The sequence below is a fragment of the Theobroma cacao genome, chromosome 9 (assembly GCF_000208745.1).
Source record: "Theobroma cacao cultivar B97-61/B2 chromosome 9, Criollo_cocoa_genome_V2, whole genome shotgun sequence".
NCBI classification, from domain to species: Eukaryota; Viridiplantae; Streptophyta; class Magnoliopsida; order Malvales; family Malvaceae; genus Theobroma; species Theobroma cacao.
This window is the reverse complement of record NC_030858.1, coordinates 28,154,909-28,177,157: the sequence shown is the minus strand read 5'-3', so window position 1 is coordinate 28,177,157 and position 22,249 is coordinate 28,154,909. Positions and strand designations below refer to the sequence as shown.

General features: G+C 34.1%; 2 protein-coding genes across 2 annotated transcripts; both read left to right on the top strand.

Annotated features, from left to right (window-relative positions):
- On the top strand, nucleotides 3,521–5,076 carry LOC108663281. The gene is made up of 3 exons (XM_018126879.1): nucleotides 3,521–3,774; nucleotides 3,983–4,278; nucleotides 4,829–5,076. Exons 1-3 carry the CDS (start codon nucleotides 3,521–3,523, stop codon nucleotides 5,074–5,076), a joined length of 798 nt encoding a protein of 265 aa, XP_017982368.1.
- Nucleotides 9,241–12,984, top strand: LOC18589767. Its single transcript, XM_007014884.2, has 7 exons — nucleotides 9,241–9,794; nucleotides 10,298–10,489; nucleotides 10,579–10,722; nucleotides 10,826–10,945; nucleotides 11,030–11,116; nucleotides 11,629–12,068; nucleotides 12,773–12,984. Coding segments are annotated over exons 1-7 (1,332 nt in total). The 5' UTR covers nucleotides 9,241–9,446; the 3' UTR covers nucleotides 12,774–12,984.

Below are 22,249 nucleotides of genomic sequence, written 5' to 3'. Positions count from 1 at the left end.
TCCATTTGGTTATCGGAAAATAACTTGTTGAGAGAAAATTTTTTTCGCATAAAATATTTTACAAGAAAATTTAATGTTTTTTATTGTTTGAATAAACTATCGAAAACATTTTCTATTATTTGGATCATCCTATGAAAAGTATAAATTTTGAATAACATTGTAAAAAATATTTTTTTGATTTTAAAAGATTAATATTATTCAATTAAATTTCTATAATAATAATAATAATTTCAAAATCATCTATATATTTATTTTTGTGCTCTAAAAGTTGTGAATTTATTAAGGATAAAAGTCTATTATCCATGGTACGAATTGAAGCTCACATTACGTTAGCCTACTAAGACACTACATCTCCACAACATTGAAAAGCAAATCCACTTAATCCCAAGAATTACAATTATAGGACTTCAAGAAGAAAAACACCACATTACACCACATTATTTACACCACCAGCATATAACAAAAAAAAAAACAGCTTATCAGCATAAACATCAGGAAAAAGAGAATTAACCCCCTCATGGTCAGGAAAAAAAATATTTCAGTCTTCTCCACTCTAAATTATGTACAAATTAATACAACATTTGAAAAATCCATCCAAAATCTGAAAGAAAAAATTGAAACCCATTAAAAAAGAAACAAAAGCCGGTGGACTTGTCTTTATCCAATCTTCAAACTCTGTTTTTCAATCTCTAATATTATAAGATACAAACAAAATCAATAACTCTAATATTATAAGATACAAACAAAATCAATAACTCAAATAGATAAGTCACCAATAAATTAATCAACAGATCCTTCTTTATATTTTTTTATTTTCTTTTGGGTCGATGGGTCTCCACTGATAAGGCTACCAACAACAAAGCTTCAATTGTTGCAACTTGTTAGTTTATGATAGAAGGCTATCTTGGTGATGGAAAGGAAATGGAGATTTGCTGGCAAGAAAGTGTAAATATAGAAAGGGAGACCATTAAGGGAGGAAGGAGGTTGTAGAGGTTTAGCTGGAATTGTGGTTTGTGGGGATTGCTGATAAAGGAGGTCGACAAAGGAAAAGGTTCAACATAAAGAGGAACGATAAGGGTACGGGATGTCACAGTCTACAAACCCGTGACCAGTCCAATCTGACACTGCCGACCCAGCAGCACGCATGTCTGCTGCCTAGCCCACAAGCACGATTGGGGCAGGGAATTCATTGAGAACTGCAAGCAAGCAGCTCGCAGAATAGGGGTTCCAAACAGTCCCAACAACAGGGTGGCCGGGCCACAACAGCGGCACACAAGCCAGCAGACAGCATACCCTGAAATAGTTCAACCAGCATGGCCAGCCAATACGACAGGCTGAGCTAGCACAGCCACACGACACGCACATTCCACAGATCCGCATGCCAGCTGCACCAGCAAATTTGGGCCACACAATCCAAGCAGCGCAAGGCCTTGTAATAGGGGTCAGTGCGCACACAGGTCGCACACATTTCAACCTAGCAGGAGGAGGCTGAGCGCACATCAACCCAGCACCATCAAGCAGAGCAAAAGAAGCCCACATGATCCTCGCAGCGCAAGCAGCTCACGCACGGAACAGCAACGCGCATGGGCTACATGACAACAACAGTGCAAACGGGCAGCACACTCTCAATGCTCACGCTCCAGAAGGGCTGCACACGGGCAGTGTACTACATAGCCCAATGGCAGGAGGCTGCGCATCACTGGGGCTCGCACATGCCGAGTGTCCATTAGCAGTGGGTGCAGGCCAATTCCACATGAGCGTCGCGCACCAAGCCAGCCAGTTTAGGAGCCGCTTGTCCATAGAGTCCGACCCCAAGGAAAACCACGCCTTAGCAGGCATCACTTTGGAGGACTTGACACGGACACCAGTTAGGTCACCCAGGAGCAGCACCCTAAAGTGCGCTTCGCCAAACCACAATCGCACAGGGCCATGGAGCTTTGCAGAGATATGGGCCACCCATAAACAGGTCATTCACACTAGACCAGCAGAGTGTTCCAGCAGCCCGGCATGCACTAGCAGGCAGTAGTAGTAGCCCGCACGCTTAGCACATAGAAGCATAGTGCTGCCGACTTGGCAGCTAAGCAAGTTTCTTGGGTTTTTAGAATACTTGTCAATTTTCCTTACTTGTGAGGATACTTGCTTACCAAGTAAACCTAGTTTTAGGACTTGCCTTTCATGCAATTTTAAATTACTTGTACACCAAGTTTAGGTCAAGTAGACTATTATAAATAGCACCTTAGAAAGTTTTTGTAAGGCATTAAATTGTCGAGTCATATCATCAGTAATCTACTTTGTGCTTAAATTCTAGGTATTTTATTTTTCTTTCATTTGAGTAATAATATTTATTTATTCTTCTCAATTTCTTTCTTTATATTTGTTTACTTTACGTTTCCGCGTCGTTCATCAAGAAACCTTGTTTAGGCTTGCTTGGTCTTACAAACACAAGACAGCAGCATCACACAGAACTTGGCTAAACTTCCAAGCCCGTGACACGAGACAGGGGAGAGGAAGGAAAAGGTAAGGATAAAGAAGGAAAGAGTGAGTTAGTTTTTCAACCAAGAAAATTGTCTACGCTCTTCAAAGGCGTGAGACAATTTACAAAGTCAATTGGTTATTTTTAATTGATATGCAAATTTTTTTCCTTCTTGAAATTATTTGATATAATATGTTTAAAAATTCTTAATTTATTCAAAAAAATTCAAATAAATCATTATATTTTTATTGTGTTTAATTAAGGTTTTATACTTTTATTTTGAACTAAATAAACGCTTGTATTTTTATTTTGAGTTAAATAAACTCTTATCACTAATAATTGACTAAGTTAAAATATCATTAGTCATTTTATATTGCGTTGCGCTAACATGACATACTAACATATTATAATTGATAATGATATGATATACTAACATATCATAATTGATGATAATATGACATGTTAATTTGGTATAATAGCATGATCATATAACATTTTCACCCTCGACATGTGAATATAAAATGACAAATGACATTTTGATTAATGATAATTAGTCAATTGTTATGCATAAATGAATGTGTCCATTGAATCTCCCAACCCTTCAAGTTCCATTCATAATCAATGTATATATTTATGTTGGTTCATCAATATCCACATCTATGTAAGGCTTTGTACTTGATGAAAAATACACAATCAATAATAATCAGAAATAGCTAGAAATGAACTAGAAGTTCTTATCTCATGAGAAATAAACCAAAAGTTTTTTTCTCAATTCTTTTCTAAATTCTTCTCTCAATTATTTTTTTAGTATATCTTTCTTTATATTTTATATCACGTTATTAGCACGAGTCTCTAAAGGTGATGAGAAGGTATTGTTTTTTCAATTAGATTTTTAGTTTTTTTGTATGGTCTAATCAGCCTGAAATCGATTACAAATTTAGAATATATCTTTGTCCCCCTAAAGTGGTGATAGACTGTCTCCCTAAAGTGGTGATAGACCTCTGAGAACCCCAATCTAAGGGTCCAAATTTTTTTGTATGTAGTATTATGGTAAATATCGAAAAGCTCAAGTTCCACATCCTAGAAGTGAGTGGAAACAATTATTTGTCCTGGTACCTTGATGTTGAGATGCATCTTCAAAGGCAAGGTCTTGCTAATGCAATTATTATATATGGAAACGCAAATGACAAAGATAAAGCGAATGCTTTGATTTTTATTCATCGTCATTTGCATGAGAGCTTGAAAACTCAATATTTATCTGTCCGAGATCCTCAAATACTGTGGACGAGATTGAAAGAGAGGTATGATCATACAAAGATTATTATTCTCCCTCAAGCACAATATGATTCGTAATATCTCAGGCTGCAAGACTTTAGATCAGTGTCTGATTATAACTCAATCTTATTTGATATAGTTTCTCGGGTAGAGTTATGTGGTGTTAAGCTCACTAAATCAGAGCTATTAAAGAAAACTTTCTCTACTTTTCATGCTTCAAATATTGTATTGCAGCAGCAATACCGGTAGCTATCAATTTAAGACGTACTCGGAGTTGATTTCTGTCCTCTTGACTGCCAAGCAAACTAATGAACTATTGCTCAAAAATCATGATCTTAGACCTGCTAGCTCAAAAGCATTGCTTGAAGCAAATGCTAGCTTTGGTAAAAGTACTGGCAGATTTAATGGCCGTGACCACAGGCTAGTGCATAACCCACGAAATGGTGGCAGAAGATATAAGCACCCCAGGCAAATTAATCTTGACTTGAATCATGATAACGGCAAGAAGCCTAAGAATGAGCATGATGAAAGTATTTGCTATCGTTGCTGCATGACTGGACATTGGTCACGTACCTGTCGTATGCTAAAGCATTTTGTTGATTTATATTAAGCATCCCTAGAAGATAAGGGAAAGCGAGTTGAAACTCATGCCATTAAAAATGTTATGACCAATGTTGAGGTAAATAATACCTCTGTTGAAGTGACTCTTCCTGTTCCTATAGAAGCAAAAACATTGTTGGATGTCTCTAATTTTTTCGAGGACCCTGAAAAGGCATAAGATTGGTGAGAGTCAGCTCAGACTTTGGATCTAAGAATTTTTAATGTTATTTTCAATGTATTACTTTTGCTTGATTGTTTATAAATAAAATTATTATCCCATAATTGATTTGTGAATTTTTGACACATAAAGTTGTTAATACAATTGACACTTGAAGTTGTCAATAAAAGTGCAAATGGGAACCATCGAGAAAAAGAAAGAAGTCTGTTTGCTTGATAGTGCAACAACACTTACCATTCTTTGTGATAAGCATTTTTTCTCGAGTATGACATTATGTAAGGTAAATGTCCATACAATATCAGGTCCTGTTGGGATTATTGATGGCTTAGGGAATGCCACAATCGTTCTACCAAATGGCACCACTTTGCATATTGAGGATGCATTGTTGAGCAGTAGATCGAAGAAGAATCTACTTAGTTACAAAGATGTACGCCGTACTGGGCACCATCTTGAGACAATTGATGAGCAAAATAAAGAATTTCTTTGCATCACCTCTTATAAGATGGGCCAGAAGACCATCCATGAGAAGTTGGAAGCTTCAACTAAATGATTGTATTATGTCCCTATTACAGCTATTATGTCCTGGAGACTAGTAAATCCCAATGAGTTTGGCCTTTGGCATGATCGTCTAGGTCACCCGGGAGCTACGATGATGCGTAGGATAATCCAAAATACTAAATGACACCTTCTAAAGGATAAAAAGGTTTTGTTGTCCAAGGATTATACTTGAAAAATATGTTCACAAGGAAAGTTCATTACTAAACCTTCTATGACAAAGGTTAATCTTGAATCCCCTTCATTCTTGCAAAGAATCCAAGGTGATATTTGTGGATCAATACAACCAACAAGTGGACCTTTTCGATATTTTATGGTATTAGTGGATGCATCCTATAACTGGTCCCATGTTTGTCTATTATCTACACGTAACGTTACTTTTGCACGCTTACTTGCACAGATTATAAAGCTCCGAGCACATTTTCCTAATTATCCAATTAAGAGCATAAGGATGGATAATGCTAGTGAATATACATCAAAGAGCTTTGATGCGTACTGTATTTCATTAGGAATCGAGGTTGAGCACCCAGTTCCATATGTTCATACTTAGAACGGATTGGCAGAATCCTTGTTAAAACGCATCCAAATTTAGCTCGTACTCTATTATTGAGAATAAATCTCAATTATACAGAGTGGGGTCATGTTGTTTTGCATGTGGCGGCACTAATTAGATTATGCCCCACTGTTAGTCTCCTGCATTCTTCCATGCAGTTGGTTTTTGGTTATGAATCAGATATTTCACATTTACACACCTTTGGTTGCGCTGTGTAGGTGCCTGTAGCATAGCCAAAAAGGACTAAAATGGGTCCCCAACACTGTTTGGCCATTTATGTTGGGTTTGATTCACCATCCATTATTTGGTTCGTGCAACCATCAACAGGTGATCTTTTCATCGCCAGATTCATAGATTGTCATTTCGATGAGACTGTGTTTCCATCAATTGGGATAACTAAGGCTTCTATGGCTAAGAAGCAGAAACCAATTGAGATTTTCTCCTGATATGAGAAAAAATTATCCCATTAGACCCAAGAACTCCTGAATGTAAAAATTAGGTGCAGCGTATAATCCATTTACAGGATATTGCCAATAGACTTCCTGATGCATTTAATGATGTTGCCAAGGTCATGAAGTCTCATATTCCAATGGTGAATGCTCCAGCTAGGATTGTTGTTCTTGAAGAACAAGTTGAAATAGATTAAAATGGTCTACACTTGAAGAGAAAGATCAATAGGATCAAAAGAAACTATTCCTCGAAAACAAAAGGGGAAGAATCACGAATCCGCTTCAGAAGAGCCCATTGCCCCTAAAGAGGCACGAATTGTTTCAGAAGAGCCCATTGCCTTTAAAAAGGCACGAATTGCTCCAGATGAGCTTATTGCCCCTGAAAAGGCACAACCCCATGAAAAGATCACTGACCCTAGGAATACTAAGATTTTCATTACATATTGTAATGAGATTTGAGATCGAAATGAGATAATCATCAATGATGCTTTTGCATTCTCAGTTGCTTATGAGATTATGAACGATGATTATGAGCAACGATCTATTATTGAATGTCGTCGAAGGCAAGATTGGCATAAGTGGGAGGAAGCAATCCAGGTTGAATTGGCTTCCTTAGCTAAACGAGAGGTTTTTGGGCCTTAGCTCAAACCCCATACAATGTAAAGCCTGTTGGATATAAAAGGGTCTTTGTCCAAAAACGAAATGAGAAAAACGAGGTCGTGAGGTATAAAGCCCGACTCATTGCCCAATGTTTCTCTTAAAGACCTAGGATTGATTATGATGAGACATATTCACCTATAATGGATATGATTACTTTTCGTTTCCTTATTAGCCTAGCAGTTTCTAAAAAACTGGAAATGCGTCTTATGGACATTGTGACGGCATATCTATATGGATCATTAGACTCTGATATTTATATGAAAATTTTCGAGGGATTAAAAATGCTTGAAGCATACATTCCCCGTAACTTATTCTCATTAAAGTTGCAAAGATCTTTGTATGGGTTAAAACAATTCGGTCGCATGTGGAATCAACGCTTAAGCGAGTACCTAATTAAGGAAAGGTACAAGAATGATCCTATCTACCCATGCTTGTTTATTAAGAAATCAGAAATCGGATTTGCTATAATAGCAGTTTATGTCGACGATATGAATTTGATTTGAACTCTAGAAGAGTTATCTAAAACTGCTGAATACTTGAAACGTGAATTTGAAGTTAAAGATTTGGGTAAAACCAAAGTTTGTCTTGGTCTAGAGCTTGAGCATAAAGCAAATGGAATACTTGTCCATCAGTCAGCATATATTGAGATTGCTTAGATGTTTTAACATAGTCAAGGCTCACCCATTGAGCACCCCTATGGTTGTAAGGTCTCTTGATCCCCAAAAAGACCCATTTCATCTTAGAGAATCTGATGAGGAAATACTTGGTCCTCAAGTACCATATCTCAATGCTATTGGGTCTTTGACATACTTGGCATAATGTACGAGACCAAATATTGCTTTTGCAGTAAATTTGTTGGCCCGTTTTAGTTCTGAGCCAACCCGAAAACATAGGAATGGGATAAAACATATCTTCCGTTTTCTCCGAGGAACCATAGATTTAGGGTTATATTATTCTAAGGATTCCATTAACTCTAGTTTCGTTGGATATGCTGATGCAGGATATAAATTTGATCCGCACAAAGCTCGCTCTCAAACCGGTTATTTATTTTGCTATAACAACACCGTCATTTCTTAACGCTCTACTAAGCAATTGCTAGTAGCTACATCCTCCAACCACTCTAAGATTATCGCTCTATATGAAGCTGGAAGAGAGTGTGTTTGGTTAAGATCTGTTATAGCACATATTCATAATTCTTGTTGTTTAACACTAGTTATAAATTCTCCCACTATAATTTATGAAGATAATGTTGCTTGTGTTGCACAAGTTATGGGGGAATATATTAAAGAAGATAGGACCAAGCATATCTCAATGAAATTTTTCTATACTCACGAACTTCAAGAAAGTCGACAAGTTGACGTTGAACAGATTCACTCTTCCGATAATCTTGCAAATCTTTTTACCAAATCATTGCCAACGTCAACATTTGAGAAATTAGTATATGGCATTGGAATGCGACGAGTTAATAGGATGCAAGATTAATTTGCCCTTGAAGCGACAAAGTATCAAATGCCCCAAAAGTGGCAAAATGGCTCAATTGAGAGGGAGTAGATTATGGACTATCAATTGTACTATTTGTCCCTTATGTCCGATTTTTGTCCTACTAGGTTTTTTCGGCTTAAGGTTTTTAACGAGGTAGTTTGAAGAATGTCATGTGAAGCCCTTGAAATGGTGCTTCATTTAAGAGGGAGAAATTATTAAGTGCTCTGTATTTTTTCCTTTTGTCTAGTTTTTGTCCCATTGGGTTTCTCGGTTTAAGGTTTTTAATGAGGCAGAATTTTAAAGCATTGTTTTCATGTTTTCATGATACAATGGACATTCAAAGGAGAGTGTTACGAATAAATGAATATGTCCATTGAATCTCCTAACCCTTTAAGTTCCATTTATAATCAATGTATGTATTTATGATGGTTCATCAATATCCACATCTATGTAACCTTATAAATAAGGCTTTGTACTTGATGAAAAATAGACAATCAATAATAATAAAAAATAGTGAGAAATGAACCAGAAGTTCTTCTCTCATGAGAAATAAACTAGAAGTTTTTTCTCAATTCTTCTCTAAATTCTTCTCTCAATTATTTTCTTAGTATATCTTTCTTTATATTTTATATCATTAATCATTATTTATAAGGTCTTGTTTGACCTAAAATAAAAATATAGAGATTTAATTGAATGTATAAAAGAATAAAGATTTATTTAAATTTTTTTTAATAATTTAAACATTTTTTTGAACATTATACCAAATTATTTTCAATCTTCCCAACACTCGAAATGGCTGAAAATATTTTCTGAAAACCATTTTCACTTACACCAATAAGACCCTTAAAAAGAAAAAAAAAAGGTTCTTTGATATTTGAATTTGAAGATTTTTTAATGGTAATAGCAAAAAAAATGACAAAAAAGAAGAAAGCAAATTTGTATTCTACACTTGTCGCAATCTGAAAAGGCCAACAGGGCAGTCTAACGTTCACCTTCCCCTTCCAGATCAAAAACTCTTGGCTTTCCCTCTCATATCAAAAACATTTGAAATTCCAATTCACAAATAAGAAAACAAAAACCTCACAATAAATTCTTACTAAAAAGGACCGAAATCAAAATTATTTCCAAAATTCAAATTCCAGTCTTATACTAGCAATTGACAAAATCAATCAAATTCTTACAATCCAAACGATCCTCTTCTTCTTTGTGTGGCCACTGGGGATGGAAGAAGCCGACTCAACTGACATGGCACCTCCATCTCTGGTGTCTCTTTCCCCATTCTCTCCTTGTCCACGCCGTCTTTCCACCAACTTCTTGCAGCCGAGCCGGCCGGTTGTTTCTTCGGCTAGGCAACTGGCTTGGGTGTCTCTCCAGGGGCGCCTCATCAACGCTGAGGAAGCCAGCTCGGCTCGTGCTATAGGAGGCGGCTTCAGTCGAGACGAGGAGGTGGCCTGGGAGCTCTTTAGCCCCATTGAAAGGTTCTTGATCGTGGCGGTGATCGGCGTTGCAACTGCCGAGTCTAAGAAGAATCGGCTGTTATGCCAACTCAAAAATTCGATCGAGCTAAGGGTTTGTTTTCTGCTTTGATTTTAGTTTCTCTTTAAATATAGTTAAGTTTAGTTTTACAGTGTGCTACGTAAAAATTCTATAATAATTCTTACGGACTCGAGTGTGTGAGAATTGAGATCATTACTCAATTGGGTTTTTATTTATTTTCTGTGGAGTTGTAATGTTCAATTAATTCAAATCATTTGTTAATCTAATGAAGTTTATTCTGTTGTGTATGATATAGAAAACGTTTATATTGCTATTCTGTTTTTGTGATTACATCATCGCTCTATTAAAGGTACTATCAGTTACTAATATATTTGCTCATGTTATTTGCCTTGTAACCTGTTTTTGCCTTGTAACCATGGTTAACACTTAAAAAATTCAAATTTAGAGCTCTCCGACTCAAATATTTGCTGCCTATCGCGTATAAATTTTTTAAAATCCAAACTTTTTGTGCGCGATCTTGTGTGCAGAATTGTCATGAACCAAACTGATTTAATTTTCTATAAATGGATTTACAGGATCAGGTGCTTTCAAGCATGCAGCAGAAGGTAGACAATCTGTGCGAACAGCTGAATACCGCTGGGAAGCAGCAGGGAACAGGGGCCAAAACCAATGTAGAATCACCATTGAATGAAAATTTTGGCTCTGGGAGTATTAAGTTTGTTGATTGTGGCTGTTGGATTTGCGATCAACATCGTGAGCAATTCAAAGTAAGAATCTGATTTATGGCAGTTGCAAAATAATTACCTTCTTTCATCACCTGATTGAACGGATTTTAATTTCCCTTGTTTATTGTCAGGGTAACTCCATTATGAAGACGTCTGGTGGGGATGAGACACTCCAGTATAAAATGGCATTGTCAAATGAGACAGAACAAGAGGAGCGCCGCATGTCTGATTTGTCTGACTGGGCTTCAAGCGTCACATCTGCAGCTGAAATCCAGGTGATGGAGGATTTATGTCATTTGGAGTGCCAAATTTGATTTATGATCATTGACAATGGCTTCAAGTTTCCTTTAGTTTGATGTTGTGCATACTCTTTTGCAGTTTAGCAACCTTGCAATAGAACAAGATATATTCAATCTTAAGAGGGAGTGTGAAGAGAAGGATGCGGTCATAAAGGAGCTAACCACTTTTGTCCAGTCATCCAATTTGGCTAATTCAGAGGTAATGTTCCATTTGTGTTCACGATTTTGGTGTGCTATACTTCGTCCTTCATCTACTTTGAGTGTAAACTTTTCCTAATAACAGAGGATATCAGAGTTGGAGGACATCATACGGAGGAAGAACACAATAATTACAAGATTGAAGAAGGACATGGTGGTTCTAGAACAAAAAGTGAGTAGTTGTTAGCAGCTATATTTTTTAAGTTTAGGGAATAAATTGAAAATAACTAAACTGATCTGAGAAGATATTCAGCAATTTACTTTTTCCATTTTTTCCTTCTAACCAGGGCAATTCTTTCTTTCATCAAGTTATATAGAACGATGCAATCAACTTTATAGATTAATCTTTGATTAAAAATATCGAATTATCATTTTTGGTGCATAATATGGAAATTAAGGATATGAATCAGTTTTTGCACGTATGGAAAGAAAAGATTCATGAGCAATTGTGAATTTTCAGAAAAATTGTAAAAATTATGGCTAGTCTTTATAATGTTCACGTATCATTCAAGTATTAATGGCTTATATGCAACAATTTCTGGATTATGATTAGCTTGTCTCAATGGCATTCTTGTATGATTGATGTATTAGTGGATCAAATGCATCAAATGTCTGACTCAATATAATTCATATGATGTCCATGGTTGTGGTTTCCTGGACTCGGATCATACATTTTTACTACAGGTTGTCCACCTGACAAGGCTTCAGAGACCTTCCTCTACCTCAAGCTCAAACTGTTGGCAAATTCCAGTCATGACAGATAACCTCCTTTACGACATGGATAGTACTACTAGCCCTTCATCTTCTGATTCAGATTGCTCGCCAGAGAATCATTCACAAGCTCCAGTTCCTAAAGTTGAGGAAGGTACTTTCCAGAATGGTGACTTTGTTTTAAAGAGAGAGCACAAATCAGCACCTGGAAAAGTTTCAAGCTCTTTTATGGGACAATCCGAATGGCATTCAAATTCTCGACCAGCTACTCCTCTGAAAGAAATATCAATAAATCACAAGCCGAGTGCATCGTCAGCGCAAAGGCATGTATCGGCTAGTCGAGATTCAAACAGGATTAGGAGGCAAACTCAAAGTGCATCCCAAAATCCTACCCGAAAGAAAAGATGGGCTTAGTAAGTATTTTGCAATTGATGGTTTAGAACCTGTTAGTTCCAATTTGACATTTTGGATGGAACACAAGCCCAGCTAACCTGGACTGGTTAGCCTGGTGATCCAGCCACCAACTAGGACGAGGCTTCTATGTGGACTATACATGAATTTGACCCGGTCAAAAATCAGTTGGCCCACTAAGTTTTGAACCAATCCAAATGGACCGTAAACCCTTTATAATTTCTTTTAACCTTGCTTTGATTTACCTACATGCGTTGATGATTTTTTTTTTTTTAATTCTTTTTTATTAAAAATTTCTGTTATTTAGATGCACTTTCAGCTGTGTTGTTGATACTTTTATTTCGATAATTTATTATTACATCTTAATGTTGCTAGAATTTTATTATAATATTGAAAAGAATTTCCCAATCTGGGTTTTAAAACTATGGTTTCAAATAGTATTAATTTTATCAAAAAATTAATAGTGAATTACTAATTGAAAGCCTAGCATTTCCTGTAACTCCAATATTTGTACGACTGTTATATACTTGTTTTGGCGGTTAGTAGAAATTGGCCAAATGAATGAGCTTCAGAACTTTAATATGGATATGTTTCGATTTTCACTGCAGTCACAGAAATCAAAACTTTGTAGTATTTGTTTTAAGATGGATAATAGTTTTGTAAATTTACCATGTTCTGAATTTATTTATTATACCTTTTCTTTTAGGTTGCTGCATTCAATGCCTCTGTAGAGGATATATGCCCAATTCAGATTGATGTGTTGGAGATATATTATACACCAGTACATATCTAAATGTTCAGAAAAGTTCTGCTGTATATGTTCATTGTTGTTACCATTTGTAAGTCCTATGAATTTTGGAAGCGTAGTAAGTTGAATTCAGTATATCTTAAAGAGTATATTTGATGGTTGTTTCCTGGTTATTCTCATACAGAAATGTAGTTATGTAGTTATTCTATCATCTGGTTAGATTTTAAGAATTTTAGAACCATAGCATGCTGAATTGGGTGCATAGTTATCTTTGAGAAAATTAAAAATTGTCCATAAATGAACATTTTCGGGTGATTTTTGTGTTTGATAAATGTCTTGGCATTTTTTAAGACATCTTATGAAAAATTAAACTATTTCCTTGTGTTTGCTCATGGCTATTTCATTATCCAAAGAAGTGAAGTTTATAATCTTACATGTTTCTGCTGCACTGTTGCATTTCGTACCTATTTCGCCATTGGAGAATTACCCATGTCAAAGTCCATGATTGGATTGCCAAAGTTAAAGGTAAATGGACAGGTACTGCTATGAGCTTAGCTGATTACTATTTGAGATGATCTTAGGTGGGTAAAATCAAAATTTGTTCTTTCAAATGGATCAAAAGGATCAACACATCAAGGTCATGGTTAACAAAAAGCTCCACTTGATAGAAAAGGAAGAATCAATTTTTTTGGTCTAAGCTCACGAAGGTAACATGATTTTGTTTTTCAAATCTGTGCTCTTTGAAAATCAAAATTTTTATCAAAAGATTTATTTCAAATCACAATCAATTTTTTACACTTTCTAGGCTCATCATGTATGGCATTTTGATAGACATCAAGACCAGCTTTAAAAACTTAAAATTTACATGGTTATTTTGGAAGAGAAAGATTAAAAATTCAACATTGATTTTCTGACAAATCTTGGATCTTACATTCTTGGATATTTTGAGGGTCTTCAATGCATTTTAGTTGCTTTGAAATGATATCTTTCTTGTGCTTCTTGTTACAACCTCAGTCAAAATCATGAATAATTTCATAAGTTTTCATATTTACTCTAGATTGCTCTTACAGGCTTTCACCCTAAAGTTCCATTTTTCTCTTTTTTTTTTGTCAATTTTTTTTTTATTTCATTGACCGTTCCATTATACATTTTGAAAAAATTCAAACTATTTTCAAAATGGATCGATGGATTCAAATGGGTAATCTTGGTAAAGAAAAGAAGAAAAAGCCTTGTTTTCAATATAAGATTGTTTCTTTTTTTTTTCCTCAAAGAAAGCTCTTCCATTTAAACATCCACACTGGATCAAAATAAACTTTTTTAAGCATGTAATACAAGTTAAGATTAAGGGTTATGAAGAATGGATAAAATGGCCTAAAAATGTACATAACGGTGATCAATTCAGAAATTATGTGGAAATCTTTTGAGACATTTGTCCTTTTGATTTTCAAAGCATGCCTTTCCATCAATTTTTTTCTTTTTCTTTTTTTATTTTTTTCATCACTTTTTCATCATTATCTTTTTTTTTTTTACATTTTTCATTTTGATGGATTGAGTTCAAAAAACCTTTAAAATTCAAATTATTTTACATTTGTCTTTTCATATAGGGTGTTTCCTTTCTTAAAATGAGATCTTATTCTCCATGCTTTTTGATAAGATTTTTCTACATATATTTGCCCCCTAATGTGAGAGATTATTCTTAAATGAAGAGCAATTTAAAAAAAGTTCAATAGACTTAAAGGGGTAACAAACGGATAATTTTTCATTTGTGAAAGGGAAATGAAACATGGTCATTTTTCATCTCAAGTATAGATGCTTATAGTGAAAAGCAATCCCTAAAAGAGAAAGATTTTGAAGCAAATGTTGATTTTTCTTTGTTTTTTTCGTTTTTGTTTTTGACATCATTTGAATATCTCAAGTGCATGATATCACTCTTAACTTTCTTCACCATTCCTTTTTTTTTTCTTTTCTTTCTCTATTTTTTCTTCTTTTTTTTGGTTTCATGCCTTCACAACTCAAAACTTGACTCAAATTTTCTAAAATGAAGAATTCATCGACGATGCCTTTCCTTAATCAACCATTTAGATGAAGGTTCATATAACAATTTAGAGCAACAATGACCTTTTCAAAATCTTTTCATCAATCAAATTTCCTTAACATGAATTGCTCATGTTATCTTTCCCCAATGGGAGAGAAACAAAGTGTATCTTACAAGAAATGGTGTTCTTGAGGTATTGAGAAATCTTTCTTCTTTTGGTCATCCTACCCCAAAGCGTAGGTGAAGGATAGTTTTAGACAATGGGTGAAGAAGTTCACATCTTAGACCTAATTGAAAGAGATCAAGTGGCTTAGGCATATTTGAAGTTTAGCTAATCTTGACACTTATCAAACTACTAAATTCATATTCTTTCTTAGAGTGCAGGATTTGCTTTTTTTAAAAAAAATGAATTTTGCAAATCATCTTATCACAACATTGATCATTACTTAGACAAAGATCATCGTCCCTTAGTGTTACATGATAAGGTTGATGAAATTTCAAAACTTTTGCTTCCTTTTGGATTCAAGCCCTTAAGTGGCCTTTATTCACTTGGTCAAGGCACTGACCATGTTTGAAAATATGGTTTGAGAATGCTTTTTAAGGATGGGCTCATTTGTAAATAGTAACCACCAATTCTTTTGAGATTCTTTTCACCATGTATTTTACACAAACCTTTTTCTTCTCTTTTCTTTTCTTTTTTTTCTTTTTCTTGCATGACTTTAGAAACAAGCAATGCAAGACTTTATTTTCAATCAATTTTAAATTGCCAATGTTCTAAAACTAACTCCCTTTTTGTTGAAAAGAAAATAAATAAATAATAATCGAAAGAAATTTGAGCAAATTTCAAAGACTTATGTTTATAAACTTAATTCAACTCATGGCAACATTTTATGATGCTTAAAAGTGAAAATTCACTCATCTCCAATTATATGATTATGCATGAAAGACGAGTTCATATTCCCAAGAGTTTATGCTTTTGAAATATATGCATGTACAAAATTGAAAAGTGATTAAGGATTACCCTAAATTGGCATGCCACTAAATTGTTCCAAAATCTAAGCTTTGCATTTATAACCCTTTACTTCCACAATTGTAGAGAAGTTATCTAAATTTAATTGGGTTTGCATTGATTAAAACTTGAACCTTGTTCTTGAATGTAATGCAATACTCCATGGAATGACCTTCAACCCCAACAAGGTAATCACATTTAGCATTTGAGTCATACCATCTTGGGTAAGGAGGTTTTCTATGCTTTGAAAGAATTATGGAAATTTTATGGTTTTGTACCAACAAAAGAAAGAGCTCTATATAAGACACTGGTAGTGAATGGTACATTTTAGCTTTCTTTCTCTTGTTGTTTTGAAGGTAATTTGGATGATTCCTTGATCATTTGAAGCGAACATATAGGGTCAAAGAGCTGGCACAAATGGTAACTAAGTGTAAGAACAAAGGGTCGAGGTAGATCATGGACATGTGGTGATGGGTGCAAATAAGCGCCCATAGGATCTCCTTGTATGTCACAAAATTTCCTTTTGTTTCTCTTTTCAAAAGTCATTGCTTGAACTTTTTTATCAAGAGACTCATTTTTCCTTTTGACGATATCATTTGTTCAAGTGTCTACGATCTTCCCTTCTTTTATCCCATCTTCAATCTTTCCCATGAAGAATATCAAATCCGCAAAATCTAAAAAAGCATTACCCATTAATTTGTCATAATATGAAAGAGAAAGAGTATCAACAAATAAAGAATTTAATTCTCTACTAATATGGGATGGTTGGACTTGTGATGCTACCTTTTTCCACTTACAAGCATATTTCTTGAAACTTTCAAAAAGGCACTTTTCCTATTTTGAAGGGTCATTTGATTGGGAATTGCTTTTAACATGTGCACGTATTGTCCCAAAAATGCTCAAGCCAAATCTCTCCATGTGCAAATCTTATTTTTTTTCCAACTTGAAATACCATTTGGTGCAATACATCTTGTTGCAATACAAAGCCCAATGTGCCTTAAGGCATTTGGTTCCATCATACTTTTTGAAATCCATGACTTTGAACTTGGGTGGAATAACCACATCAGGCACCAAATCCAATTCGATTTGTTTGATGCATTCATAGACATCCATCCCCTTAATGGCTTTAAGGCGCTCTTCTAAAAGGTCATATTTTTATCGCACTTTCAATTCTTCTTTCGATCTTGACAAGTCCTTTTCCATTTTTCTTGCTCTTTAAAATCCTCCAAGTTTAGTAAATTAATTAGGTCAGAAAGATTTGCCCTCATAATTGACATAGTTTCCCTTGTGCAAGCAATTAGCTTAGATTTTGCGAACTTAATCCTCCAATAGTTCCTTTTCCCTTTACTGACAATTATCATCTCCATTAACTTTGCCAACTATTCCCTTATCTTTTCTTGATGTTTCTCGATCTTTTCCATCCGTCGTAAATGTTCATCTCCCATGATTCTAACTTAAGCCCGCATATTGCAGAAACGGTAAGTGAGTTCCCTTGAGTTTTTTCACTTTTTACAAAATGGATAGAAATTAGACCGAGAGACAATTCATACCCTACCAAAGATCTTTCTAAATATAGTTCTTCTTCATAAAAGACTTAGAGAGAGATCCTTTATCCTCTAGAATCAACAATATTGTTGTCTCTTCTTTCATTGAATGCAGTAAAGTCAAATGATGTCATTTACAACAAAAGTGAATGAATGAATGCATGTGTATCAAATTGATGGACGCTTGAATGCATGATGGGATGCTTGAACACATAACAGGACGATTAAATGTATGTGTGAGTCAAGGGATGATGAATGACTTGAAACACAAAAGCACTTGATCATGAATGGCAATGAAACTTTATATGCACGATGAGATTATGACAAATTCTAAGTTGTATAACACATTTATTTTTCAAACCAACTCTTTTTCATCTTTTTATCTTTTTCCTTTTTGGAAATTCCTTTTGCTATTATGAAATAAAATTTAGAAGAAGTTTGAACAAAACCTTCAAAAGCCAATATTGATACATTTAGTCCAATCCATGACAACACTTTGTATAATTCAAAAGTGCAATCTTAAACACATTCATTTCCACATTAATACTCACAAACATAAACCTATCCTTACGAGATTCACAAGAATTTAAGGATTGCCATGGCTAAACATTAAAATCATAGTCTCAAAAAGCCTTTACTAGAAAACAAAAAAAGAAAAAGAAAAAGAAATCATACTACAGTCAATTCCTTTTTCATCCTAACACTTAATGGTGCTCCCCACAACCAACCTCAATTATATTTGTTGGATCAAACCATTTAGCATCTATTAATGTTTGTACCCAATACTTGAAGGAGTCACAATCTTCAATGGAATATCTCATAGCTCCACAATGATAATCACATCTTTCGTTTGAATTATACTACTTAGAGTATGGAGGTCGCAACTAGAGGCATCGAGACAATGAGATGATCATGCACCAATTGATAAAAGAGTTCTCCATAGGTAATAGGAATGGGGTCAAACTCTTTTTTCTTTATGAATTGTTTTTTAGTGTTGCTTAGGCTAAAAGTAGAGGTCATTGACAATGGTGTGCGTGATTGATTTTGAAGAACTTGTTGAAAAAGCTGTTGAAATATAGTTGAGCGGAGGTACGAATTTAGACGCAAATTAATGCTCATGGGTTAAAAGTTGGTCAAAAGGTGATAGGTTAAAGATATGTGTTTGGTTGCACACCACTATTTAAAGGTTGTGTGCGACCCAAAGATCTCGTTTTGAGCATGATTATCTTCAATTCAATCATCATTGTATTCAACTCATTCATCCCTTTCATGACTTTTCCTAAACCTTGATCTTCTCTTGGGCCATTAAGCAAAGTGTTAAACCCATCAATGACCAATTGGTTTTCATTCAATGATTGTTTGCGACATGATTTGGTTTGAAACGACATGGATTCCTAATGATGAATTCTTTTGGTTTTGTTGAGAATTTCAACCATTTTCATTAATTTGGTAATATGTCTTTTCATCTCTTGAAGGTAGTGTTTAAACTCATCTTAATTGTGCTCCAGTGAATTTATCCTTGCTTCCAATTAATGTTTCATATCTTTCAAACCTCTCGACCCAAACCAAAGTAAATTAGGAAAAGAATAAGAAAATTAAAACTTCGTAAAAAAAAAGAATTTTTTCACTAAAAAAAAAAGATTTGTCCTTTTTCCTTTAAAGTTGACCACATTGTAGGTTCCTTTCGTATTAAATAAATATAACCAAAAGTGAACATGAGATTAATAAATACATATGATATGTGCATGGATGCATGATGAAATGCAATAATGCCTTTTTGAATGATATGAAGGGATATGAAATGAAAAAGATATTTGTAGATTTTACTAAAATTGAAATTTTACATGCAATGTGGGTACAATGAAAACCACAATAGAAAAATGATGTAAAATGCGAAGTAAAGAAATTTATTCAAAATGAATTGCCTTTTTTTAAAAAAAGAAAAGTAATCATCATTTCAATTTTTTTAAAAGTTTTGGGAAAAAGCATAAATCAAGGCTAGCTCTTGGGTAAGGCCACCAAAGCAAGGACTTTAGGCTTCAAATTTGGAAGGGCTTCATATTTTTATAATAATAATAGTATAATTAATTATATTAAAAGTATATAAGTTAAGATAATTAATGAAATATTTACTTATTCTCTCATGCCTAATAAATATTTATTTTGTCTCACTTCTAGATCCCTATTAATTCTCAACCAATTATTTTATTTCCCATTAAAAATATGTAAAAGTCAAAGGTAATTAGTAAAATGAGATATTCTCTCACTTCCCTAATTATATGCCCAATAAATCTTCATTTTTTATCACTTCCTAATTCCTACAATACTATTAAATCTCAACTATTTCTTCTATTTCCTATCAATAAACAGTAATATCTATTCAATGATCTTCAGTAGCAATTTTTTCTCATTTATTTCTCTTATTTCTAATCAATTAACGATAATATGCATTTAATATTTCCAACAACTATTTTTTTCTTACATATAAAATTAATTTTTTTCAATTTATAATATCCACTTTTGAATTCTTTATTCCCTATTTACTATTTCTTCCTTTAATTTCAATTTATCTCCAAAAAATACATAAGATGTCAAGCCCGACTCTACAATATGTTTATTATGCCATTCTTACATAAGAATGCATATTTACTTACTTGGGTACCTCGAAAATCGTTAAAGGACGGTATTGTACCAAATGGTACAATTAAGTTGAATTAAGCCTCAAGCTAGTCCAAATAGAGATTTTAAGATGAAATTGAGAATTTAAAACCCCAGAATGACTTAAAATGGTGATTCGGAGTTCGATGACCGATTTGGAGTCAAATTGAAATTTTCATGACCTAGGGGTAAAATGATCATTTTGCCATCCGAGGTTAAAATTGGAATATTGGAAGAAGTTTTTGATCAAGATTGACTATTTAGAACATAATTTGAGTTTGAGAAGTGAAAAATTTTAATTTCGACATTTTTTCGAGCATAGGGGTAAAATAGTCATTTTGCCACTCCAAGGGCAAAATTGTAATTTTACACCACCCAACACTTGTCCAGCACATGGATTTTACCCAATATTATCATGGATAATTGAGAAAATTTAAGTGGTGGAGAGAGATTGCTTAATGGCTAAGTATGACACATGGACCAATGGAATGGTGACATGTGTCAAAATCTCATCCATTTATTATTTAGCTTAAAAATCAGCACATAAACTCTCCTAACTCATTTCTCATGGCCGGCCATAGCAAGAACAAAGGAAGAAAAGAAGAACAAAAACCCTAGGTGAAAAAATTCAAGGGAAAAGTGTGAAAATTCAAGTAATCAAGCAATCAAAGGTAAAATTTCTTGATTTTGACTTGTGATCCACCTTTTCCATGCATTCTTTTGCATTTTTCATGGTTGAATCACATGATTTCATGATGGGTATCTTGCTGGCTGAACATTTAGAGAGAAGTTTTGATGCTTGATTTGGTTAGATTTTAAGATATTTTAGTGTTTTTAGTTAGTTAGTGGTGTGTAGCATGAAAATCAAGTAAGAAAAATTCATGTTCTTCCATCACCCATCATTGGCCGAATTCTCCATGTGGAATATTAAGGATAATTTTGATTTTATTTCAAGTGATTTGGTTAGGAATTAGTGATTTGTGGTGTGAGGATCAAGTAGGAAAAATTATAGTGTTGATGCACCCATCATGGCTGAATTTTTCAAGAGAAAATGTGAGGATGATTTTGCCATATTTCAAGTTATTTAATTTGTGTTTGATGATTTGGAGTATTGGGAGAAAAATGAAATTATTTGGAGTTGAATTGGACGTATTGATCAATTAATCGAGTGATAGATCGAATTAGGCCAATACTGTTTAATTTAGGTACACAATTGAATTTGTGTAGAACACCATGTTTAGACAATAATCTGAATAATTTGCATCCCATTTCATACATTAGTATAAAACCTGAATTGGTTTTATAACAATTTAGCACAAATGTAGTAAATGGCTTATTATGCATTATGTCTAGATGGTGAGCATTTTGGCAAAAGTAAAGAGATAGTATCCGAGGATCAAGAATCAGAGTATTTGGAATTTGACTCCCGAAATAGTGAGTAACCTTACTATCGTCTTAATTATCTAAAGTAGTTTTATTCGATTTTGTGAATTTTATGAAAAATGAATTAAATGATTAATTTTTCGGTTTTATAAACAAAATGTGATTTAATGAAAAAGATTTTATAAAATTGTTTTAAATTTGAATGATGGTTTGGAAATAGAGTAATTGGATACTATTTTTGTGTGTTGTAAATTCATGATTCTAATTGATTGGCTTCTGGAAATATTGGCATGAATGGTTGATTTGATAAATGTGTTGGAAATGTATAAATTGTTGATTTACCTTGAAAGGCTGTAAAATAAAATAAAATAATTACCATGTCATGTTATTGCAAATTTTATTGTATGGTGGGTTTAGCTTGCTGTAGTGGGCTGGTTCTATGGATCAGCCTATTAGAGGGGCACGGAACTTAGTCATATTCATACCTCATTGGAGAGGAGAGTAAGGTAACTCCCGAGGTATAACTTTAGAGTTCACTTCACACCAAACCACCTCGTGATGATGAACTCCGCTAACGCCAAGGAACGACTATATTTTTAAAATAAAAACATGATTTATGCGTACATAACTTTTTAACAACCTTGACGGACTTGATTGGGATAGCCCTTGATCAAGGCATCCCTGATAACTGGGTACAAAAATGATTTTGGCATGAGCCAAGCTTTTAAGAAATTCATAAGCCATGTTGATTACTCGATTTATATGAATGGATTTTATTTGGTTGAAACAAGTTGTAAGGTGATGAA